This window comes from Patiria miniata, unplaced genomic scaffold, assembly GCF_015706575.1.
Source record: "Patiria miniata isolate m_02_andy unplaced genomic scaffold, ASM1570657v1 HiC_scaffold_3, whole genome shotgun sequence".
In the NCBI taxonomy this organism is placed as follows: Eukaryota; Metazoa; Echinodermata; class Asteroidea; order Valvatida; family Asterinidae; genus Patiria; species Patiria miniata.
This window is the reverse complement of record NW_024037069.1, coordinates 30340603-30361849: the sequence shown is the minus strand read 5'-3', so window position 1 is coordinate 30361849 and position 21247 is coordinate 30340603. Positions and strand designations below refer to the sequence as shown.

The 21247-nt window shown below is 40.7% G+C and overlaps 1 protein-coding gene across 2 annotated transcripts in view; it reads left to right on the top strand.

Moving 5' to 3' along the window:
- Window positions 1–21247, top strand: part of LOC119737205 (interleukin-12 receptor subunit beta-2-like) — a 60431-nt gene that overhangs the window by 24599 nt on the left and 14585 nt on the right. For both annotated transcript variants that reach the window (XM_038211390.1, XM_038211389.1), the window contains exons 2-5: window positions 4057–4237; window positions 17767–18090; window positions 19088–19217; window positions 20635–20789. In XM_038211390.1, coding sequence (XP_038067318.1) covers window positions 4153–4237; window positions 17767–18090; window positions 19088–19217; window positions 20635–20789 — 694 coding nt within the window. In that variant the 5' untranslated portion in view covers window positions 4057–4152. The remainder of the gene's footprint in view (window positions 1–4056; window positions 4238–17766; window positions 18091–19087; window positions 19218–20634; window positions 20790–21247) is intronic.

Sequence of the window (21247 nt, the reverse complement as noted above, 5' to 3'; positions counted from 1 at the left end):
TGAAGTCCACTCCGTTAAATCAACATATAGAATGTGCTTGGATTTGCGTGGCAGATTGAAAGTGGTGGATTAATTTACACCGTACATAATGTCTAAATTACAAAGCAGAAATAAAGTGGGGTCGTGCGTTGATAATGGAAGGCTGCCAATGTTCATACCATGCATGAATTGGCAAACTAATAAAATTAATTTTGTACATATGTAGGCCTACCGGTACATGTAGGTTCCCCGTAAAAAATTTTTTTATGATGCAGTGTTCGTGCCAATGGTTCGAGGCGATGATGAAATATTTATGCATGATAGATTGTATATATTGTCATACATTAAGAAATTGAGGATTTAAAGATGCACTGTGTGTGCTCTTTAATGCATTAATTTTTGAAAAAGGAGTTTCTGGCCCCTATATTTAATTATACCTAACCCCTTGAGTGATTTACTAGGAACCTTCCTCCCTCCAGCAAATTCCAACACCATATGGTAAACTCTACACCCAAACTATTGGACTCTGATTATGGTGGTATGCCTGACCCCATGTAAAGCATAATCAGTTTACTAGTGCAGTACTCACTCCAACAGATTCCAACAAACCCTGGTGTTGGAGTTTGACTGGATGGGGATTGTTAGGGTTAACTAGTGGTCGGCACAGGTTGGCAACCACTTTTTGTGGTTGGTAAAAAGTGCTCAAGTGGAGACACGCACACAATAGGGAACAAAACATTGTAAAGGTCTCCACAAGGCAATTTCTATAGATAAATAGGTCTCCACCAGGTTTTCACGAAATAGATATATGGATTTTACTCAAAAACAAGGAATTTCCAAGGTGGGTTGATCTGTCGCAAATGGAAGAGTTTTAGAAAAGGGATATTAAGTCCGAATTTCAGCCAAGGAAATTAATTCTGGTTAAAATAAGAGCATTTTGAAACTTCACTTTCAAAATTGAAAACTTTACTACACGAGAACAAAGAAATGTCTCCACAAGGATACAAATTTGAGAGTGTGTGTGCCAAGCTGTGGTTGGCACTTTTGCAAACTATGGCAGGCCAACACTGCACAAAAAAAATAAATAATTAACCCTCCTACTGTTTAAACAGTCACAGACAGTCAAAACGTTGATCCACTTTCTTGCCATGCCTGTTACACAAGCTACATTTAGTCACCAACAGTCAGATCATATTTTAACAAGCACTCTGACTAGTCAAATTCAGTCAACAGACAAAAGCAGGCAACTTTTGGCACAGCTGTCTTATCGATCACCTACAGTCAAGGCATAGCTGTAACAAGTTACATGAACAGTCACAGCCACTCAATCTTGCTTTATGTAGGCTGGGAGCTCTTACCTGTTGAAAACAGTCACTTGATTGATTTTGACTAAGAGGACAACTTGGCACAGAATGTATGTTTTTTTTCACAAAAATTACACAAAAATATCAAACAGCAAGTTAAAAGACTAACAATGTCTGATAAGTTAAAACAAATTTATACAAGAGTAAAACAGTAATGACAAAATAAAGCAGAAAAAGTTGGCTTACAAACAAATTGTTACTACAATATTGCACTAAAAATACAATTACACATGTCATTCAACATTGTGACCATGTTTGCATCGTAAGGTGGTGCCGAACATTTCATTGGATTGTTGAAAATACAATATAACAAGCCTAACCTGCAAGAACTGAAATGTATTGTTGGGCTGCAATAACGGGTAAATTAGAATTTGTGATTATTCCAAGTAAACATGACCCAATTGTTTATCGCCTAGTATCTCATTCAAAAGTGAATAGCTTTTGCACTGCTAGAAAAAGCATTTAGAAAGACAAAAAGATCTATTTTGCATGGTGAAACTCAAAAATAATGTGGACCATGGGGAGAGTGTATCTTTAACGGTGGAAACAAACGACAACGCAGGCCACACTAAACCAGGCAGAGGCCAATTACCTTGATTGCTTTAAAAAATTAATGACAAGTTGGAGGTACCGGTATCATTAAAAAGGGAAGTAAAGGCTCCTGTGGTGAAGGTTATTTTAGCAAGGTTTGAAAAATGGATGGGGACTCGCGGCGTCTGGTTGGCAGGCATAATGGCAAGCAGTAAGCTGCGCTCAAGGCAACGGAAAATGCTAATCGTCTTTTTTTTAATCCAAATTATTGCTTAATTAGACAAGTACATGTACATGTACAATGCATTTTAGGGGCGTCATGGATATTTAGAAAAGACTAGATTAGATTTCTTCATACATGTAGGTCCATTATCATTGAAATTTTATTGTTCGCTATGAAAAGGTATTTTAAATAGCATTTGCAAGAATGTACAATAAGAAGCTAATTAATGCATACCCGATTGAAAGCATTGAGAGAATTGAGCAATTAAGACATTCATGTACCATCAAAGACTGAAATACATGAGAAGTTTTAGAGCAGTAAAACACACCTACATGTACACAAATGTACATACAGCTCGGCCCCAAGTCAGCGGTGGATCTAGGGTCAAACTTCTTGGGGGAGGGGGGCATTTGGGTGCATCAATTTTTCAAGGGAGGCACTGAAACATATCATTTCAACAGTGCAGTACATTGTATGTTTATATTTTTTGTAATTCAAGATTTAGACGGTGTTGGGGGTGGTGTGGGGTGGGGGAGGCGTTGACATCAGCTGCTCGCCATCTCTCTCCTCCCCCCCCCCCCCAACCAATAGGAGCGTGCATATTATCCAGGTTCGATTCCTTCTTTTAACCAACGTGAAGATTGGGTTTCCGTCTGTTCCAGATCGTGTGGGTATTCCTCAGAAAATCATTCCGGGGGCTTCCACCCACTTCTGTGGACATTTTCACTTTCTTCATCTTTTCACCGTTTTTTTTTTTTTTCAGGCTTGTGAGCTACAGTGCTATTGACAACTTCAAGGAATCTTAGATTTTTGTGAAGTATATTTCATGCCAAAAGAATATACAGAACAATGTGTGTATGATACAATATCCTTTTGGAATTGTTTTATTAAAGGGAAAATACAACATTTGCAAACATCAAAAAATAAAATTACCAAATCATTTTGAAATACCTTGCTGGACTGTTAGTGAATGCCAGTGTAAAGCATCCTGTAAAATCATGGCACCTGGTATACTGTCATTTTCAAGAAAAGTGGTATTTTTGTATCAATTTCCAACGCTGATCGGCCGATCAGCGTTGGAAAAAACTGGGTTTTTTTCAAATACTGGCCCCAGTTGACCATCGCACTTGTTTGCAATCGATTATACACCTATGAACGGGTACAAGCCAGCTAGACTGGTTCCCTGACCTTACAATTCCCCAATATATGTAAACTGCTCCGTTTCTTCTTAAATGGAGTCAATCTACCAGACTACAGGAAAATGATTGTTTTTCTTGGTTTTTATAGCATTTTCGAACCCAAAACCTCAAAAAAGTCAGTGTAACTATATTTGCTATATATTTCCAACCCCCCAATTCCATCCATTTCTGAAAATTACAGCAAAAGCAAATGATGTATATTCCCTTTAAGACAATTCTTAATGTTGAACGATAATCTGACCTTTTGATAACATTTCATACCGAAATGTCATCCTTCAAAACAAGATTTATCAACAGAGTAACAATATATTCTCGAGTGGATAACACGGAGACAAAATAATTCATATCGGGATCTGTATATATTGTACCCGCTGTTACAGTCTGGCTCAAAGAGTTGTTCACACAACAAGACGATAATGACACAAAATGTACATTACTCTCAAATGCTACCCGGCAACGCTGAATGCACCAAGCCTAAATATCAGATCCGATCAAACTTGAAAAAGGCCGCTCATTGCTATCAAATCAAAAGAACTTTTACTAGTCTCTTCAAAGTCGTTGACATATTAGCCATTAGCACAATATATTAATGGAAACTTGTCAAAAAAATGTGTAATTTGATTGTTGACGGCTTGATTTTTTTTCTCTTCTTCTTCTTGCTACCCCCTCCCCGCCCCCTTAAACACCCCACCCACTCGCCCTCATCTCTTCCCCTATTTTCTCACCCCCGTATCCAAACTACATCACTCCCCCTCTGCAGTGTAGTGATATATCACCGGTCGGTGTCAACAGGCTGAGAGTAGATTGCATTAGAAGCAACGACTCGCATATCCTAGACGTCAGCACGCGGACAGCCATGGCTCGGACATCCTCTGCCAGGATGATACTAACTCTACTGATGGTGATATGGGTAGAGGCTGGCATAGCTGTTGCATTTAATGGTGAGTTGTTTTTTTCCCGGTAGTTAGTGTAAGATGTCCAGCAATAAACAAAGAAAAAAAGGGGAAGACACTTTTGATTTTACTTTCAAGTTGCGTTCTCAATGCTCTTCAACAAATTCAATTTTTTTTTTTTATTAAATGTTTTTTCGACTTGTATGTGTTATTCCAACCAAAAAGTTCCATTTCCTTTTTTTTTTATATGTCTGCAACCCTCGGAAAAAATGGTTGTTGCATTAGGCAGTATACATCCCCTTTGCGAACGGACTGCCTGGGAATTAGCCTACCCGCGAGGATGGAATTATGGTCTGGTGGCCAATAATTGCAAATCGTAAAGTAATAATTCAATAACTGAACATGGGACAATTGTTACGGTCGATGTCTCATTCAAAAGTGAATCACTTTTGTATTGCTAGACAAATATATTTAGCAGTTTAGACAAGGAATCTAGTTTTTCAGGATGATACTTGAAAATTAACATGGGGGAATGCTACTTTGATGCTCATCTCCAGTGACAAGTCTTTCAGTAAAATCTTCGGACTTCTTTTTGCTTTTAGAATACTTGTGGTTTTTTTTTTACATTGGTTCCTGTGAAAACTTAAAAGATCAAGACACAAAAACGGATATGACTTTGTGTTTATGTTTGATGCCAAGTGTCTGTGTAAAATCTTCCTGAGGGAAGTAATTGTACATGCTTTTAAACCATATTTCTGACATTAGTTCTTCTGAAAACTTTCAAAGTTGTTTTTTGGTATGAACTTGAAGTATTGACATCATGGCTCCGTCTGGGTGGAAAGAAGACTTATTTGAGAGAAAGTTGATCTATAGAACATGCTATACAATAAGTCTATATTATTAAGTAACAAGTTGTTAAGTTAATAACAATACATGAAAGACATTAATAACACGTAGCATGACGATTGGGATAACATCACTATGTGATTTCTTTTGTTTTGCTGAAAGACCTTACACCTTTTCTGCGATCCGTGTACAGAACATTAAAACGGTGGTTGTGTTTAAAATTTGGCAACTTCAAAAAAGTACATGAGCGATTTGAATGATTCTTGTACTAAAATAAAGCTTATGAATTGGGCTTTTACACCCTAGATTTTGAAAGTGCTATAGGCGAATGCAGAACTTCACTTAAACAATGGTCTAGACATTTGGGTTTCATTTTTTTTACTCCCCCTGCACATATACCGGTATGTATATGTATCCCTCTGGGAGTCACTACAGACAAAACTATGAATCACCCAAAACTTTTGGCCTAAAACATAGGCTAAAACCTTCCAAACGATTTCTTCGAAATCCAAATATACATTTTCCTGCTCCTCTATGTTTATGCCTGCGGTAGAGGAAATGTGGGGGAAATCCGAGGCCTTCCAAAGCGACGTTTTTTCCCCTTCTTTAAAGATTGCGTGCATATGTGTACCGGTAGTTCTGTCGACCCTTTGAACTTTACTACAGCGATCAGTTCTCATTAACTTGCCAAGATTTGAATCGGATGTGCGTGGATATCCTTCCCCATTCTCAATTATACCATTGATCACAGCAAGGGAGCCCTCGTCTGTTTACTCTGTACTTGATCGAGAAGTTTAGATGGACGCCCACATTTTCTGAGAAAGAAACAAGAAAATCCGTTCGGCTGCAAGAGCTAGCCAACTTTGTTTGAAAGTTGCTTAGAATTTTGCCTTTTGGCAGTTGGTCTATGGGCTCCTACGCCAACAAAAGAGGGCGCCCTTTTACCAAGCAACGACGTCCCATGGACGGAACACATACATTTCGTTGGTTGACGCGCGCGCACCATTCCTTGTGTGTGACGCATATACACCAGGGGATTTGTACTAGGTATGGTAGCAGTGCGTTGTCCGCGCTTTGCGGCAAAATATTGCAGTCAGGCAAGATGGTGTCGATCGGTCACCCCCAACTGTACTTTCTTTGCCGGTGAGGGGGTACTTGTGAACGGAGGGATAGATCAATCCAGGCAAGCTTCACTAGAGGTACATTTATTGTGGCCCCCTTCAATGGAAAAAGCATTAAAAAAAGGAAAGAAAATCTGTTCGGCTTCATTAGCCAACTTTGTTTGAAACCCATGTGTCTTTTGGCATCTTTTCTGTAGACAATTCAAGCATACCGGTACTTCACTGTACATTTTTTATGGTGGCCCCCTTCAATGGTGTAAGCATTGTGTAAGCTATTGTACAAAGCAACTGCCCTATGATGGGTTATCCAAACAATAGCTAGCACAATGCTTCGCCATTGAAGGGAAGGGGGGGGGGGCGTGTGAGTGTACAGTGATAGCGTGATCTCATACTGGTATGCACACAAAGCAGTGAGTACGAAAAATCAACAATTCAAAAGCCTTTCAGAAAAAGTACCTGTACTTGGGTACTTGCGGAGATCTTTAGGTGGCTATGCTTAAAGATACAGTCCATCATTTGTAATTTGTGCATTTTGTTCGTTTGAAGCAACAATAGTGTTCAAAATCTAATGAAGGATACTGAACAACTAACCCGATGAAGTTTCAGCTCAGCTTCAGCTGTATATTCTGAGAAAAACAGCATTCTAGGATCTCAATTTCATATCAAAAGTTGCTGAATCATGTTTTGAATTTGTTTTGAATTGTAGCTATACGCGATGTCGCGCACTGATCCGACGAATTATAGCAACCGCGCGCGCGTGTGCGTCGTGCCAATGCTTGCGCGTGCTGCGTCGAATAACAAAACGAACTACTAATTTAAATTTTCCTACGGTGCGTCTTAAGACGCACCGTTGGAAAGGCCTTCTTTCGTTGATTACTTCAAAGTGACAGCTTGCCGCCAGAATGAATAATTTCACAGGGAGTTTAGTCCCCTTACTATCTTTCAACCAAGTATGTTTTTCAACAATAATTACGCCAGTTACTTTTCGGATAGCTGTAAATGATGGACTATAGCTTTAAACTTCTGAAACACGTCATGCGAACAGTCCTCAATTGATAAACTTTCACTATCTACCGGTACCATGATAAAACATCATACCAGTACATGTACCTCTGGATTACGCAGAAAACTGCCGGAGATCACTAGACCACAGGATCAGACAACGCGAAACAAATACGCAGGATATCCCTCGTATAGGATTAAAAAGGTTAAACAAAATTGGGACATCCAGGGTTATTCAGAATAATATGGTTATTGGTTAGGTTGTAAAAGTTCTGAGAACCCACGACAATAAAGCTAAGGATTATATTTTGGAGGATTTCTTTTGTAACGAGGCATGAGATTGAGGATTTCTTTTTTAACGAGGCATGAGATTTGTCGGACTTTTGTCTGAAATCAGATTTTTGAATCTGAGAGAAATACATTATTATTGTAGAAAGTTAAACATGCATCTGTCTGACATTTTATCCATTTTCATCGATTTCAGCGAATGTTTGAATAGCTTTTTACTGGTAAGAATATTCTAAAAACTATGCACGCACACGACATTGATGTTATTTTTATCGTAAAGTTCAACTTTATTATTGTCAGATTCAACTTTTTGTTGACAGTAACTTTTTGTCTACGGTGGTCCGTTGCTCTCCTCTTTTTAGCAGGTTAAATCCCTTGACAGTTTATAAAATACTTACTGCAAAACACTACCGGTATAGCGGCCCATAGTATCGATCGCCGCACGCAAATTTTAACCGGTAGGGGCCTACCCTTTGCATGCAGCTTTTGACGGGCGCCACACGCAGTTGCAGCTGGCTCGAGGGCTGTATACATGATCGGTGGGTTTTGAATATTTGAATATATTTGATCAAATGTAGTTTCGAATAATCAAATACTATTCGAATATAGACACCCTTACTGGTTGTTGGCTGATGAAGAGGGCCGGGCAGTGCTATTGTATAGGATTACCCCGTAACACCACTGAATGGGCTAAATCCGGCCCATTGCGTAGACCAGATCCATGAAAAGACTTTCCGTGAATAGTCATTCTGAATCAATTGAATGGAATTGTGTGCGCTCTGGGACCTGCTTTACAAGGCTTGCCTCGTCTCGTTTTCAAGAAAAATTGTTCGTTCTTGGTTTGCCATCTGCCATGAAACAAATCGTTTTTATTCCGTGGCTCTGGCGCACACATTTTAATAATTGAGATTGGATTCACTGTACGTGTGTACATAGCTGTTAACTGCGGCAATGTTTGAAACGCTAATGGTCTTATATGCACCCTAGGCAAAGACATACACTGATGATTCATCCTCTCAGACGGAGCCTTAGTGTCTGTGCATACACACAAAGAACAAAGATGAGATGCACATGTACTTAGGCAGTCAATCGTTATTGTTGGTGAGATTTTATATAAAATGGGCAGTTTTTGATACTGTCATGTTTGATTTTTGTTTAATAAAACAGAGTTGAGTATTTGTTGAAAATTTAAAGAAAATAGTCCAAAAGCTGTTGTTTTAAATCCCCCATTAATTGTGCATGGATACTACATGTATGCACTTGTTTTCATGCAAGCATTCAGTCATCTTGAACAACATGATAATTTCTACCGTGAAAGAACTATAAAGTTTAAAACAAAAATTTGTCTAACTGCTTTTTTGGACTGAAGTGACCTCAGATGTTTAAATGTAAAGTGTGCAAGTTCAGCAGGTCTGGCAGAATTACGGGGCGGGGATATTGTGCTCTAAGCCCTCCTCTCCCCTCCCTCAAGTTTGAGGTCGAATCTTCAAGCCCTTCTAACTGAAAGGGTTTGATATTAGATGCTGAGAAGCAATTGAAGTAAACTTCCTTGCTCAAGGACACAAGCAAGCCAAGACCCCTCTCGCACGCTGACATTTTAACCTGGTATGCAGGTATACAACAGGATAAACTAGTTTTTTTTTGGAAATGGCCTCATTTGACCTTTACCATCCCCCCCCCCTTTCCCTACATGCATCACACCATGCACCACTGCTTTTGCCATCTCCTGTTTTTGCCCTTGTGACTGTCTGTTAACATCTGTATCTGTCTAAAAACCTGCAAACAACCGTCTGCTCTAGTGATGTTAGGGGTCACTTGGGTCAGGTGACCTATGACATCATCAGGTCACATGATGTCTTCGCAGACTTTCACTAATATGGGCAATGGTTGCAATGAGGGAGCTTGGATTAATGTTTAACATGTACATGTACATGTACTTCCATGTGATGACTCATTCTGAGATATGTTCCACATTTTCAAAATGAAAGTGAAACGTACGTGCTTGTTGGTATGAAATGGGTACATCTGGAGACTTACCGGTAGCACATTTGTGGTGAAATGTTAAAAGTGATGTTGTGGACGTTTCTCTGGATTCGAGGTTTAAACAAAATATGTTGAAAAGGGTAAATATTCATTGCATACATTGTATAACAAAATAAATGATGTTTTGAAATTGAAGGAAACAATGTTAGGCCGAATAAAAAAAAAAAAAAGTGTCTCGTCCGGGTTTTTGGAAAAAAGTAGGAAGAGGGGCTTTTTATTTTTTATTTTTTATTTTTTTCAGGATGCCGCCATTTTAAAATTTCCTGCAACCGTTGGTGTTTCCACTGTTCAAAGACACTTTTAAAATGAAAGACAAGTTGGACAAGAGAACTTAACATAGTTACAGTGTCATTTAGAGTTGTATTGGTCTACAATGAACACTTTTTGCAAGTATTTATTTTCCGATGAATTTGTGGACTTTTTCGGTGTTTTTTTTACTGCATTTTTCAAAATTAAAAAATAATACCAAAATCCAGGCGGCCTCCAAAAAGGAAGCGGGCGGGTATGAGAAACATGGTTTTTTTACTTCGCCTTATGGATTTGACAGCTTCAAGAAAATATATTTTCCTTGTTTAATTAAAGAAAGTTAAAAAACATAAAAAGAAATGGTTTTCTTAGAGGACAATGTGGCTGTAAAATTAACCTTGGATATGCTCTCATCACGACTTTGTAATGCAAAACAGAATGCTATTTTAGTAAGTACTTGGTTGTTCACCGGCTTGAAGCTTATGTTTGAAAAAAAATGTAAAAAGGAATTTGTCCAGACTTCACATGACAGCAATAGAAAAATTGATCAAACATTTTTTTTTTAATATAAACAAATTTTAAAACATATTCCTCATTATCAGTGCTTCAGATAGTGCGTGAGTATTGTCTTTGCCGAAGAACGTACAGCTTGAGCGGAGACTAGTCTGACTGCCAGCTGGCAATCTGAGCGCCATAAGTCATCAGATGGATGATGTCATCCCTGGCTGTCTGTCCAAGCATGACTGTACAATTTCATCACACGTTTTTATCTTGATGGTAATTGAAAAATGAACGCAGTGCATTGATAAGTTGCCATCCTTTGTTGTGGAATAAGATGTAATATTGCATGTGTGCTACACGTGGATACGCTTATTTTTGTTTATTCAAAGCCGAAAAAAGTGAGCATTGTTTTGTTATGTCTGTAATTCAACAGACACAAACAAAGGAATGACTCACTTTCGTAAAATAGTACAACTGAATTTCCGACGTGACTGTAAGATTAGTTGATTTGTGCTTTAATAGTTTATACATGTACTTGTGGAAGCAAAGACATGCAAAGCATATTTATAATTGAAAAAATATGAATAAAAAAAAAACACAGCCGGAAATATAATAGTTTGAATAACCAATTCGCTCTCGACTCCTCTATTCCAGTTACAAGTTCATCATCATCCTAGGAGTCTCCTGCCTAATAATCCCCCTACACTACCCCGTCCCCTACTTGCCCCTCCCCCAGAGCTCCCCCTAAAACTATCACCCGAAGACGATCACCCGAAGACGATCACCCGAAGACGATCACCCGAAGACGATCACCCTTCCACAATTCTGACTCAATCTGACTCAACCCAAGCATCAACCCTTCCCCATAAATTTATTAAAGTTGCATACCCAATGTTCGTCAAAAAAGTTGAATTGATTTTCTTCAAACAATTTCAATTTGTATGTTTTTATTCCAACCAAAAAACCTCCTTTTGTGTCCCGTTTTTTTGGACGTCTACGAACCTCTGTAAAAAAATGTGCAGTCCTTCTGATTTGAGGCGTGCAATCGCACCCCCCACGCCATCGCACGCCTTAAAGCTTCCCGAGAAGTGTGAATAATCGCACGCCTGAATCCCTCTGTAACGCACACCTCGGCATACATTTATGGCATAATTATACTTCTGTGACTGTGAGCTCTTGAAATGGCCTTACTGTAAACCAAGATAAATATTGTAAAAAAAATACCACATTGTTCAGTCCCAGTTTGGACCACAGAATCACACGCCTAGAAAAATCACACGCTTAGAAAAATCACACGTCTGGGAAAAAATCCTGGTGTGCCTTTTTCCACATGCCAGTGATTTTCAAATCAGAAGAACTGATTGCTGGGCAAAAACACATCTGCTTTGCGAGCAGTCTGGCTCCCGATCCATACTGATCGTTGGGCGGAGAGAACAGTAATTATTGTCTGGCAGCCAATAGTTCCAAATTGTAAAGTAATAATAATAATTCAATATAAACTAAACAAACATTTTTGTCGATCGATGTCTCATTCAAAAGCAAACAAATTTTGCTAGGAAAACAGCAGTTCAAAAAAAAAAATCCATTATTTCGAGGTGAAACTCGAGAATAGCACGGGGAACGCATCTGAATAGTGTGAGCAGCACACTCTTTACGCTTGATCTATCGTTATCCTTTTGTTGGCCACTCTCTCTTTGCTTTCATAGTCTGTACATTCTTCTCCTGTGAATATCACCTGTGAGTCTATTACTTCTCACGACCCCTCCATGATCCGAAGCTCGCCTGCTCGTTTGCCTGGTAGCTCCAGCCCTCCCTGTCGCCCTCCTTACCCCGAAGGGCATATATTATTTTCTCCCTCTCATGCTCTGCATTCTTTAGGAGAATCTTTAGGGACGGAGTGCAGGGGACTGGTGGATTTCTCAGAATGAAATTGAATCTGATGGCTCTAGGGGGGAATTGGTGACGTTAAATACAATGATGAGGTGCATACATGCCCGGACATTGGGGCTGAATGGAAAAAATCCCTTGTTTCTTGTGATCTCACCCGGATTTAGCTTACAAATGCATTGCAACCTATTTTCAAAATAGAAATTAGGGTTTTAAAGAAAGTGTAGGGGCCTTGTGCTTTTTGGGGTCTGCAGTAGCGTATCCAGCTTTTGTTTTGATTGGGGGGGGGGGGGGGGGGTAACCACACATCCGCACCGAAATGTAAACATTTTTTCCCCTATATTCCCAGTTGCATGCCTGAGCTTTTTGTCAGAGGGTTGTCGTCTAATACAATACAAAAAAAGGTGGTTTTTTTACATTAAAGGGAAAATACAACATTTGCAAACATCAAAAAATAAAACTACCACATCATTTTGAAATACCTTTTTTGCTGGACTGTTAGTGAATGACAGTGTAAAGCATCCTGTAAAATCATGGCGCCTGGTATACTGTCATTTTCAAGAAAAGTGGTATTTTTGTATCAATTTCCAACGCTGATCGGCCGACCAGCGTTGGAAAAAAACTGGTTTTTTTTTTCAAATACTGGCCCCAGTTGACCATCGCACTTGTTTGCAATCGATTACACACCTATGAACGGGTACAAGTCAGCTAGACTGGTTCTCTGACCTTACAATTCCCCAATGTATGTAAACTGCTCTGTTTCTTCTTAAATGGAGTCAGGGAACCAGACTACAGGAAAATGATTGTTTTTCTTGGTTTTTATAGCATTTTCGAACCCAAAACCTCAAAAAAGTCAGTGTAACTATATTTGCTATATATTTCCAACCCCCCAATTCCATCCATTTCTGAAAATTACAGCAAAAGCAAATGATGTATATTCCCTTTAAAATAAAATCTACAATTTCCAACATTTGTGTTAGGCATGTTAGGAGAAAAATATTGAATTTATTGAAGATAGCTTAGATATGCATCTTTGAGAAAATGCTTTAGGGTTTTGCATACTCACTGAAGATTGAAATGCAAGCTTAATGCTCATCTTTGACAAAGCTACCGTAGGAAATCTGCCAAGCCAAAACAATCCAAATGACCTGCTGGACTGTCACATTTGGGACGCTTCTTTGATAGAAACACGACGTCTTTTTAGCCTGGGCAGGTATGCTGCACTTTCGTCTCAGGTTGCACCGTGTTCCCAGGATGCACTGGGGCATAATTGGTGTCAAGATGGAAGATTAACTCTGTATCTTAGTTGTGTTGTCATAGCGCCGGTACCTAAGTGCTTTTGAAAAATTTAATCCATTTCACAAGCTAAAAAGGTCGATTTTTAGATTCTTAGACTTAACTTAAGTTAAAGTGTACAACTCATGCACCAATATACCATAGAGCAATATACACACTCAAGGCAAAAAAAATTGCCTGTTATTTGTGAAGGCCGTGGCATGTTGAAGCACTGAGAACCTATTTTAAGATCTTTTCTTTGTCCTTCTAAAAACGGCCAGGGGTTACACAAGGTTCGGCGGCTACTTTTTTTTCCGGGAATTCATTAATTCAAGGCCTCTTGCTGTCTGCTTTGCTACTCTGAGATGTCTCTGCAAAGTCCACTTCAGCGCAAAAAGCATTTTGATGGTGAAAACATGAGCAGGAAAGAAAATTTGCGCCGTAATTTGACACAGGCGATTATTTCAGACCTATCTCTCCTTATCACTTAAAACATTGCGCCTGTTTTGACAAGCGCATCCATGCCTTGGGATTTCCTCGGATGTGACGTAAATTGAACGCGCAGCTGTACTTTGCCGGACATTGTCAGTACACTTGAAGTAGAGCGTGCTTTGTATATTGATTGCTTACGCGGCATTTTCCTCAGGTGTCAAGTCTGCGCTCTGTTCTTAACTTGCTTTTGGCAGATGATCAAGCTTTTAAGATAATCAGGGAAAGCTCTTGTAGAAATAATATTGGGCAAGGCCAAACCTGCGTATAATTGCATGTCAAAAGCTTGACGTGGACCGGTACGGCTCAGGGCTATTGCAGTGGCTTTTATGAGACCTCACCAGCACAATTAGTAGTGTAGAAAAATTTAGACTACCGGTACATAACCACTTGAGAATTTGCCCCCAAACCGATAAATGTCTGGAAATCAATATCATTGACTTCTAAGAAAGTTCTAAATTAATTAATTGCAATTACTGTCAATTTGAAGGTGTTTATGATGGAAGTGAATATCCTAGCTGTCATCACGTTCATATATTTCTCTGTTTTTCCCTTCAAATGGACACCCATTTGTTGACGTGATACAGTTGAATCTTTGGAATTTGGATTTCAGAAGTGATATCATCTTTGTACATAATTATTAGTAGTAATCCGAGGAGCGCAAGTGGAATGCGGGATAATGTAGTGCGTCCGTGTCCCATATACCACAAGGCCGAAGGTCAAGTGGTACATGTTTATGGGACACAGATGCGCTACATTTTCCGTGTATGAGTGGGATTCGAATAATCTTAAAGCAGACTTGACGACGCACAGTTAAGTTGGAACAGCATGCCATACATAAACCTTTAAGTTTTGAACGGTTATCCTGTTACTGCCCAGGAGGGATAGCTAGCATCTGCATCGTAGAATTAATGGCCAGTTGATGCCCAGTTGACATTTGCTTCTTGATGTTCCAACTACTAGGCTCCAGTGATATGTTTGGCCTGTTTGCCCATTCAAGCTCAAAATGTGTCTGACAAGCATGTCCACTAATCCAGCGTCCCATTTTCATCATCTTTATTGATCTGTCTTGTCTTGTCTTGTGTGCCTGTAAATCTGACATCCTAATATTTCCGCAGCTTCTTGAAAGCTGTCAACAGTGTCATGGACGTGGGTGTGGTTTGACCCAATTTTTGAGGGAGATGATGGGTGGAATGTGACTTGTAGTATTCATGACCAGGTTTTCAGAATTTGAGAAAGTTTTGAGCATTACATTATACCGGTACATCGGATATTGTTTGTAAACAATTTTTGTTACTTTTTATAAAAGAAGAGTTGTCGTTGAAATGGAAGAAATAACGGCAAATGGCGTTTAGGCTGTACATGTTTTGCTGGTCCCAGAGGGGCTAGCTTATATATAGTCCTGTACCTGACTGACTGACTGACTCCCCGACTGACTCGCTGGCTGTCAATTAGACTTGCTCAAGTCTCACCTTGACCAAAAAGTTTGAAATAGGATTACCTGCTGTGAGGCCAAAGAATGGGCTAAATCCGGCCCATTGTGTAGGCCACATTGCTTGATAAGACTTCCAGTAAAAAGTCATTCTGAATCAACTGAATAGAAGTTTGTGCACTCGAGGACCAGCATTACTCGCCTTGTCTTGCCAAAAATAGTTTGCCTTGTATTGCTCTAGATTGTGGGGCTAAACATCTTTTTTTTTGGGGGGGGGGGTAGGGGGAGGGGGGGACACGTGGAGTTCCACATGTTTACATGTAGGACTGCCCCTGTAGGCTCTCTGCACAAGTACCCCCTCAACGGTAAGAAAAGGAGAGTTGGGGGAGACCACTGGGAGAGACATTCGAACGCATTGCCAACGATGCCTAATGCTCAAGCAAAGACTCACATTCAGAATAAAAGTCGTACATTTTTGTACTTGGCGCCATCCGCGTGCGAACCAGTATGAGCACGCAGTGGTTTCCCCAACTGGTGCTCCCAAAAGTGGTCAAAAGTGCACTCTCTGTTCCCGCACAGAGCCGATAGGCCTATAGTACTTAACAAGAAAGTGAACCGCCTGAGTTTGGAAAATTGGAGACTTCACTTTGGAATGTGTTGTCAGTTGCAATTGGTAGTCTGTGACCAGTTTCATTCATTCCTCAGTACCAAATAATTGTCTGGCAGTTTGTTGGAGAAGAGAGAAGAGACGAATTGGGTCATTAGACTGTCGTTTTGATCTTTCAAGTGGCAAGCCAGTAACTCTATAGTAGCCGTCTTGTGCTTGATTACACAGCAGACATCATTATCAGATCCAGCCTGGCTGAAATCTTGTACACACTGTCTGACAAACTCTGTAGCGGGGACAAAAACAAAGTAGAGAAAAGTCAAAAGAGTCAGACTCAAGATATGACGGGTCGATCTTTCGCTCGCAAGATGAACACTATTTGCCCTGGCAACATTCAACATATCGCTAGACATGGTGCCGAGTCATTCGGGCATCTTCTGTTAAGAGTCTCTGAAAATGTCAAGCAGTTTGGCGTTGCTATGAAGTTGTCTGTGAGTGTGGTGTGTGATACTATAAAATTCATCCCCTACCTCTTTACTGTTGGGGGGGGGGGGGGTCGGGGGGATGGGGGATGGGGGGGGGGGTGGGTGGGGGAGGAAGCACGTTGTCACCACTGCTTCCTAGAATATAGACAGCTGCCAGTGCTAATGTGCATTCACTCGTACATGTTATGCATTTGGCCAGGGGTGCAAATTACTAGTTCACTGCATATGAAGCTTCAGTTATTGAGTTTGTTTTCTTACCCAGAAAGAAGGAATGCATCTTGTACAATGCTACGTTTTAAAACACCCGCAAGTGTTTTTCAAGTTTCTGCCAAAATTGTGCAAATTATCCAAAAGTGCAATGAAATGCAAAGGTATACGTGTTAAGGTACCACTAAGGATACACGGTATTGTAATTTCTTCGCGTGATGGGAGACATCGGTCATAAGGGAGACATTTTCAGGTCTCCCTAATGTCACAGCCATGTTAGAGGCACAATTTTATTGTCGCAATTAGGTTATATTTGTTGCTCGTGGTCTAATTAGTAAACATACCGAAATTCATGGAAAAAGGACAAGAGAATATTGGGTTAGGGCACAAGTTTGAAAAAAATTGTGCACAAGTCTATGGGGATGTCTCCCAAATGTCCAATCCAGGGTAATGATTAATACAGTACTTAGGCCTATAGTTTCTGATACATCTAAATTCATTACAGCTTTTCGTTGTACCATAACTTATGACAGCTGGGAATAGTGCGATGTGAAGTAACAAATAAACCTGAATGAGAACATGTACTTGCTTGTAAAATTAATCAATTTATTAAACGTAAATAGAATGTACAGAAAAACTATGCCGTGAATTCTAAGATGCAGCCCACTAATAGAACTGATATTTATGTTCAAGTCAGGGGCGGATCTAGCATTTCAGGAAACATTTGAAAGGGGGTTGGTTTGATATTTGAGTGAAGGTGTACCCCTGCTGTTGGGGGTCCGGGGCACACCCCTTCCCCATTCTAAGGCAATTAGAGAATACATTTAGGAACTTTGAGTCAAATTGTATTATTTTTGGTCCCATTTTACCGGCATGAGATTTTTCAGATTTTTGTCTGAAGTCAGACTTTTTGAATCTGAGAGAAAGACATTGTTAGTACATGGTGTATTGCATCCTCATATTGTGGGAAGTGTGTTCGGGTGGTTACATGTTGGGTTTGTGACTCGTGATTAGAGGGTCAGGGTTTCGAATCCTGCCACTGGCAGTATGGTTATGTCCTAGAGCAAGCCACTTCACCCCAACTTGCCTCTTTCCACCCAGGTGTACAAAAATATTCTCAGTCTTTACTTTACTTTGTCATTTTTCAGCCGATGTCCAGCCCATGGATCCTATCGTTCTGAATGGGACTGATCTGACACTAAACTGCACACTGGCCGGACCGCTGGACGGCCAGACGGCATCGGACGTCAACTGGGTCGCCTGCACATTTCCCATGGGGGGATGCGGTGCTGTCGCGGCCGATCACAGCGTCGAGGTGGAAGGCAATCGGACCTCCCTCTTACACCTGCGGACTCTTAGAATGCCGCAAAAAGGCGAGAGGGAAGGGATGACATATCGTTGCTGCTTTGACTGCGACGCACTGCCCAGCTACGGCACGTTGGTCAGAACAGCCACAAGAGTATATGTAGGAAGTAAGTTGTAACATTCATGACATTTGAAGAGTTTGTTTCCAACATGGAGTCAGCGCCATTTTCCCTCTAAAAATTCCACCCTCTCCTGGTTGCTCAAAAGTCAGTTTTGACAGCTGATATATACCGGTACATGTACACCTGGCACAAAAAGAAACTAAGCAGTTTTTATAATCGTCCTTGTATGGACATATCTCTGTGAACAAAACAACTGAAAGATACGTTTTGTCACTGACACTCTCCTGTTCATTTTGATACCTCACTTTGGAACCCTGTGTAAGAAATAATGAGCGCGCAATCGCTGAAGCTCCTGAAACCCCTAAACTAGAAGTTGCACTTAGCGAGATTGTCCATGGGGCAGCATCATTGCATTCAATTGTGTGTTGCAACTTGAATGCCTGTCTCAACAAATGTCCAAAAAGAATCAACAAGAACATTTCTGAAATGATGCCTGGAAGACAATTTCTATTTACCATAATGACCTTGACCTTTGACCTATAGCACCCAAAACCAACAATAGGCTTCTGGGGGACCCCAAGACCTACGGTACATTGACATACCTACAACGCACATGTTGATCAGCCAAATAATTATTGAGATATCCTTTAGAAACCAGTTTTACTGTTTTAACCACAATGACCTTGACCTTTGACCTATGGGGCCAAAACTATTAGGCTTCTGGGGGACCCCAAGACCAATTCGCTGGCCAAGTTTGCAGTTGATGTGCCAATCAATGGGAGACATCTGAGATGCTCGATGGGTGGCAACAAACAGGTCCTTGGAACACTTGGAAATAACCTTAGCCTGCCACGGTCACCCACTGCTCCCCTCCCCCCCCCTCAATGTTGTTCTCTCCAGCTGATGGAGCACACACTGCGCAATGAGAGACAACATTGAGGGGGGGGGGGGGGCCGGGGGGTTGGAGGCCCAGCAAGATTTGGCCAGGATTGTAGTAATGAACCTTTAAACAAAAATTGTTTTTCTTGTTCTATCGCCACAGTTCCTCCTTATCCAGTTGAGAATCTTCGCTGTCTCAGTCGTGACAAAGAGAATTTCACGTGTTCCTGGGAGCGGGAACAGTACACCGGACTCGGTGTCAAGGCTACGTATGTTCAGTACAAGCAGAGAATGTGAGTGAATGTACTTGAAGTTGAACTCGTTTTGGGCTCCGTACACAACTACCCCCTCAACATAAAGCGAGAGTTTGGGAAGACTACTGGAAAGGATGCTCGAATGCTCGAGAGGCGCATTCGCCTCAGCTGTTATGCACCCTGAGGGGGTTAAAAACAGCAAATCGCATATCACAGCAGTCAACAATTGTTTTGTTATATCGTGCCAATTAGTCGAAAGGATACATGGTTGTAATTAAAAATATAGTCCATCATTTGTAAGTTTTGCATTTTGTTTGTTTGAAGCAACAAAAGTGCTCAAAATCTAAAGAAGGGTACTGAACAACTAACCTGATGAAGTTTCAGCTCAGCTTCAGCTGTATATTCCAAGAAAAACAGCATTCTAGGATCTCAATTTCAAATCAAAAGTTGCTGAATCATGTTTTGAATTGGGCCTGAAGTCAGCGTCCGCGACACGTTCTCACTGAGCCAATTGCAGCGACGCGATGTCGCGCACTGATCCGACGAATTATAGCAACCGCGCGTGCGTGTGTGTCGTGCCAATGCTTGCACGCGCTTCACCGAATAACAAAACGAACTACTAATTTAAAATTCCTTCAGTGCGTCTTAAGAAGCACCGTTGGAAAGGCCTTCTTTCGTTGATTACTTCAAAGCGACAGCTTGCCAGAGAAAATAATTTCACAGGGAGTTTAGTCTCCTTACTATCTTTCAACCAAGTATGTTTTTTAACAATAATTACGCCAGTTACTTTTCGGATGGCTGCAAATGATGGACTGTAGCTTTAACCTTTGATAACTGAAAGTGTTGATGTCCTGCCATGCCGGACATGAGACTGAGCGGTTGACGTTGCAGTTAATTAAGTTCTCATTGCACGAAGCCAGCACGCTGGTAGGCTCTATACGCGCATGCAACGCGCGCAATGAACACAGTGCAATATCACTGATCTGCACGTAAAAATGGATATAAGTGTGTGACATGCATTTTTATAGACCAGACACGTGGCCGTTCTAGACCCATCTAGTGTGTGCTTAGTCTACGGGAGATTGTTAAAATAGGGACAAAGGGAAAGACAATCCCTTGTCCTCGAGAGTAATGTAAAGTACGACTGGTTGTGTGTGTGGGCAGGCCGTCACCGCGTTATGGGGAAGTTTTTTATTGTTAGGCAAATTAGGACTGAGTTATGGGGACTTTCTGCTGTCCCCACAACCTTTTAGGCGAGGCGCCCTTCCCTGTAAGGCCTTGTTGCGGTATAATTAAAAGACGTTAACTCAGCAAATTCTGTGTGGACATCAAATTTTAAGATACCAAAGGTGGTCTTTCCTAAAATCTTCAATAATGAAAAGTTCTGAATAATAACCAGAGTCCAGAACTATCAATCATCTGTTTCTCTTTTTCTCGTTCCTTTTGCCAACTTCAGAGGCGATAATGACTGGAGTGAGATGAAACTCGATCGAAATGCACTCAGCTTCACTGGGCAAACAGCTATGTACGAGATGGAGATACGTGTTACTCAAGAGAACCCTTTGGGTAACTCGACGACCAGCATGGTTCACTTCGCCAGGGCTGAAGACAGTAAGTACTAACCCGGCAGTTTTGGAGGATTTTGGTAGATTGAGGCTGTGTGTCTTTTTAGTGCCAGTTGATTTTGGAGGATGCATTGCGTCAAGGTCTTAAGCTATACCTTGCAATGTTTATGCGTGGCCATGCATAAATTATACCTAGATTATGCTGGATATCATCGGCACTGCTTCTGGATACCATCCGCACTGCTCCGAGAGGCGGAGGATTTTGAAGGATTGAAGAAAAAAAAAGGCTGATTTTGGAGGATTGAGGCTGTATACAGGGGAACGCCACTACAATGAACATCGCGGGATCCACAGAAATTGTAAAAGGGATCATTTGGTGTAGCGATTTTAAGCTGCCGGTGCTCTGATACTCACTTTTCAATAAAAAGCGCCCTTCAAAACTTCAGCCTGCACGCCCTGGTAGTTACTGAAAGACGACTTTGAACACGTGCCGACTATACATAG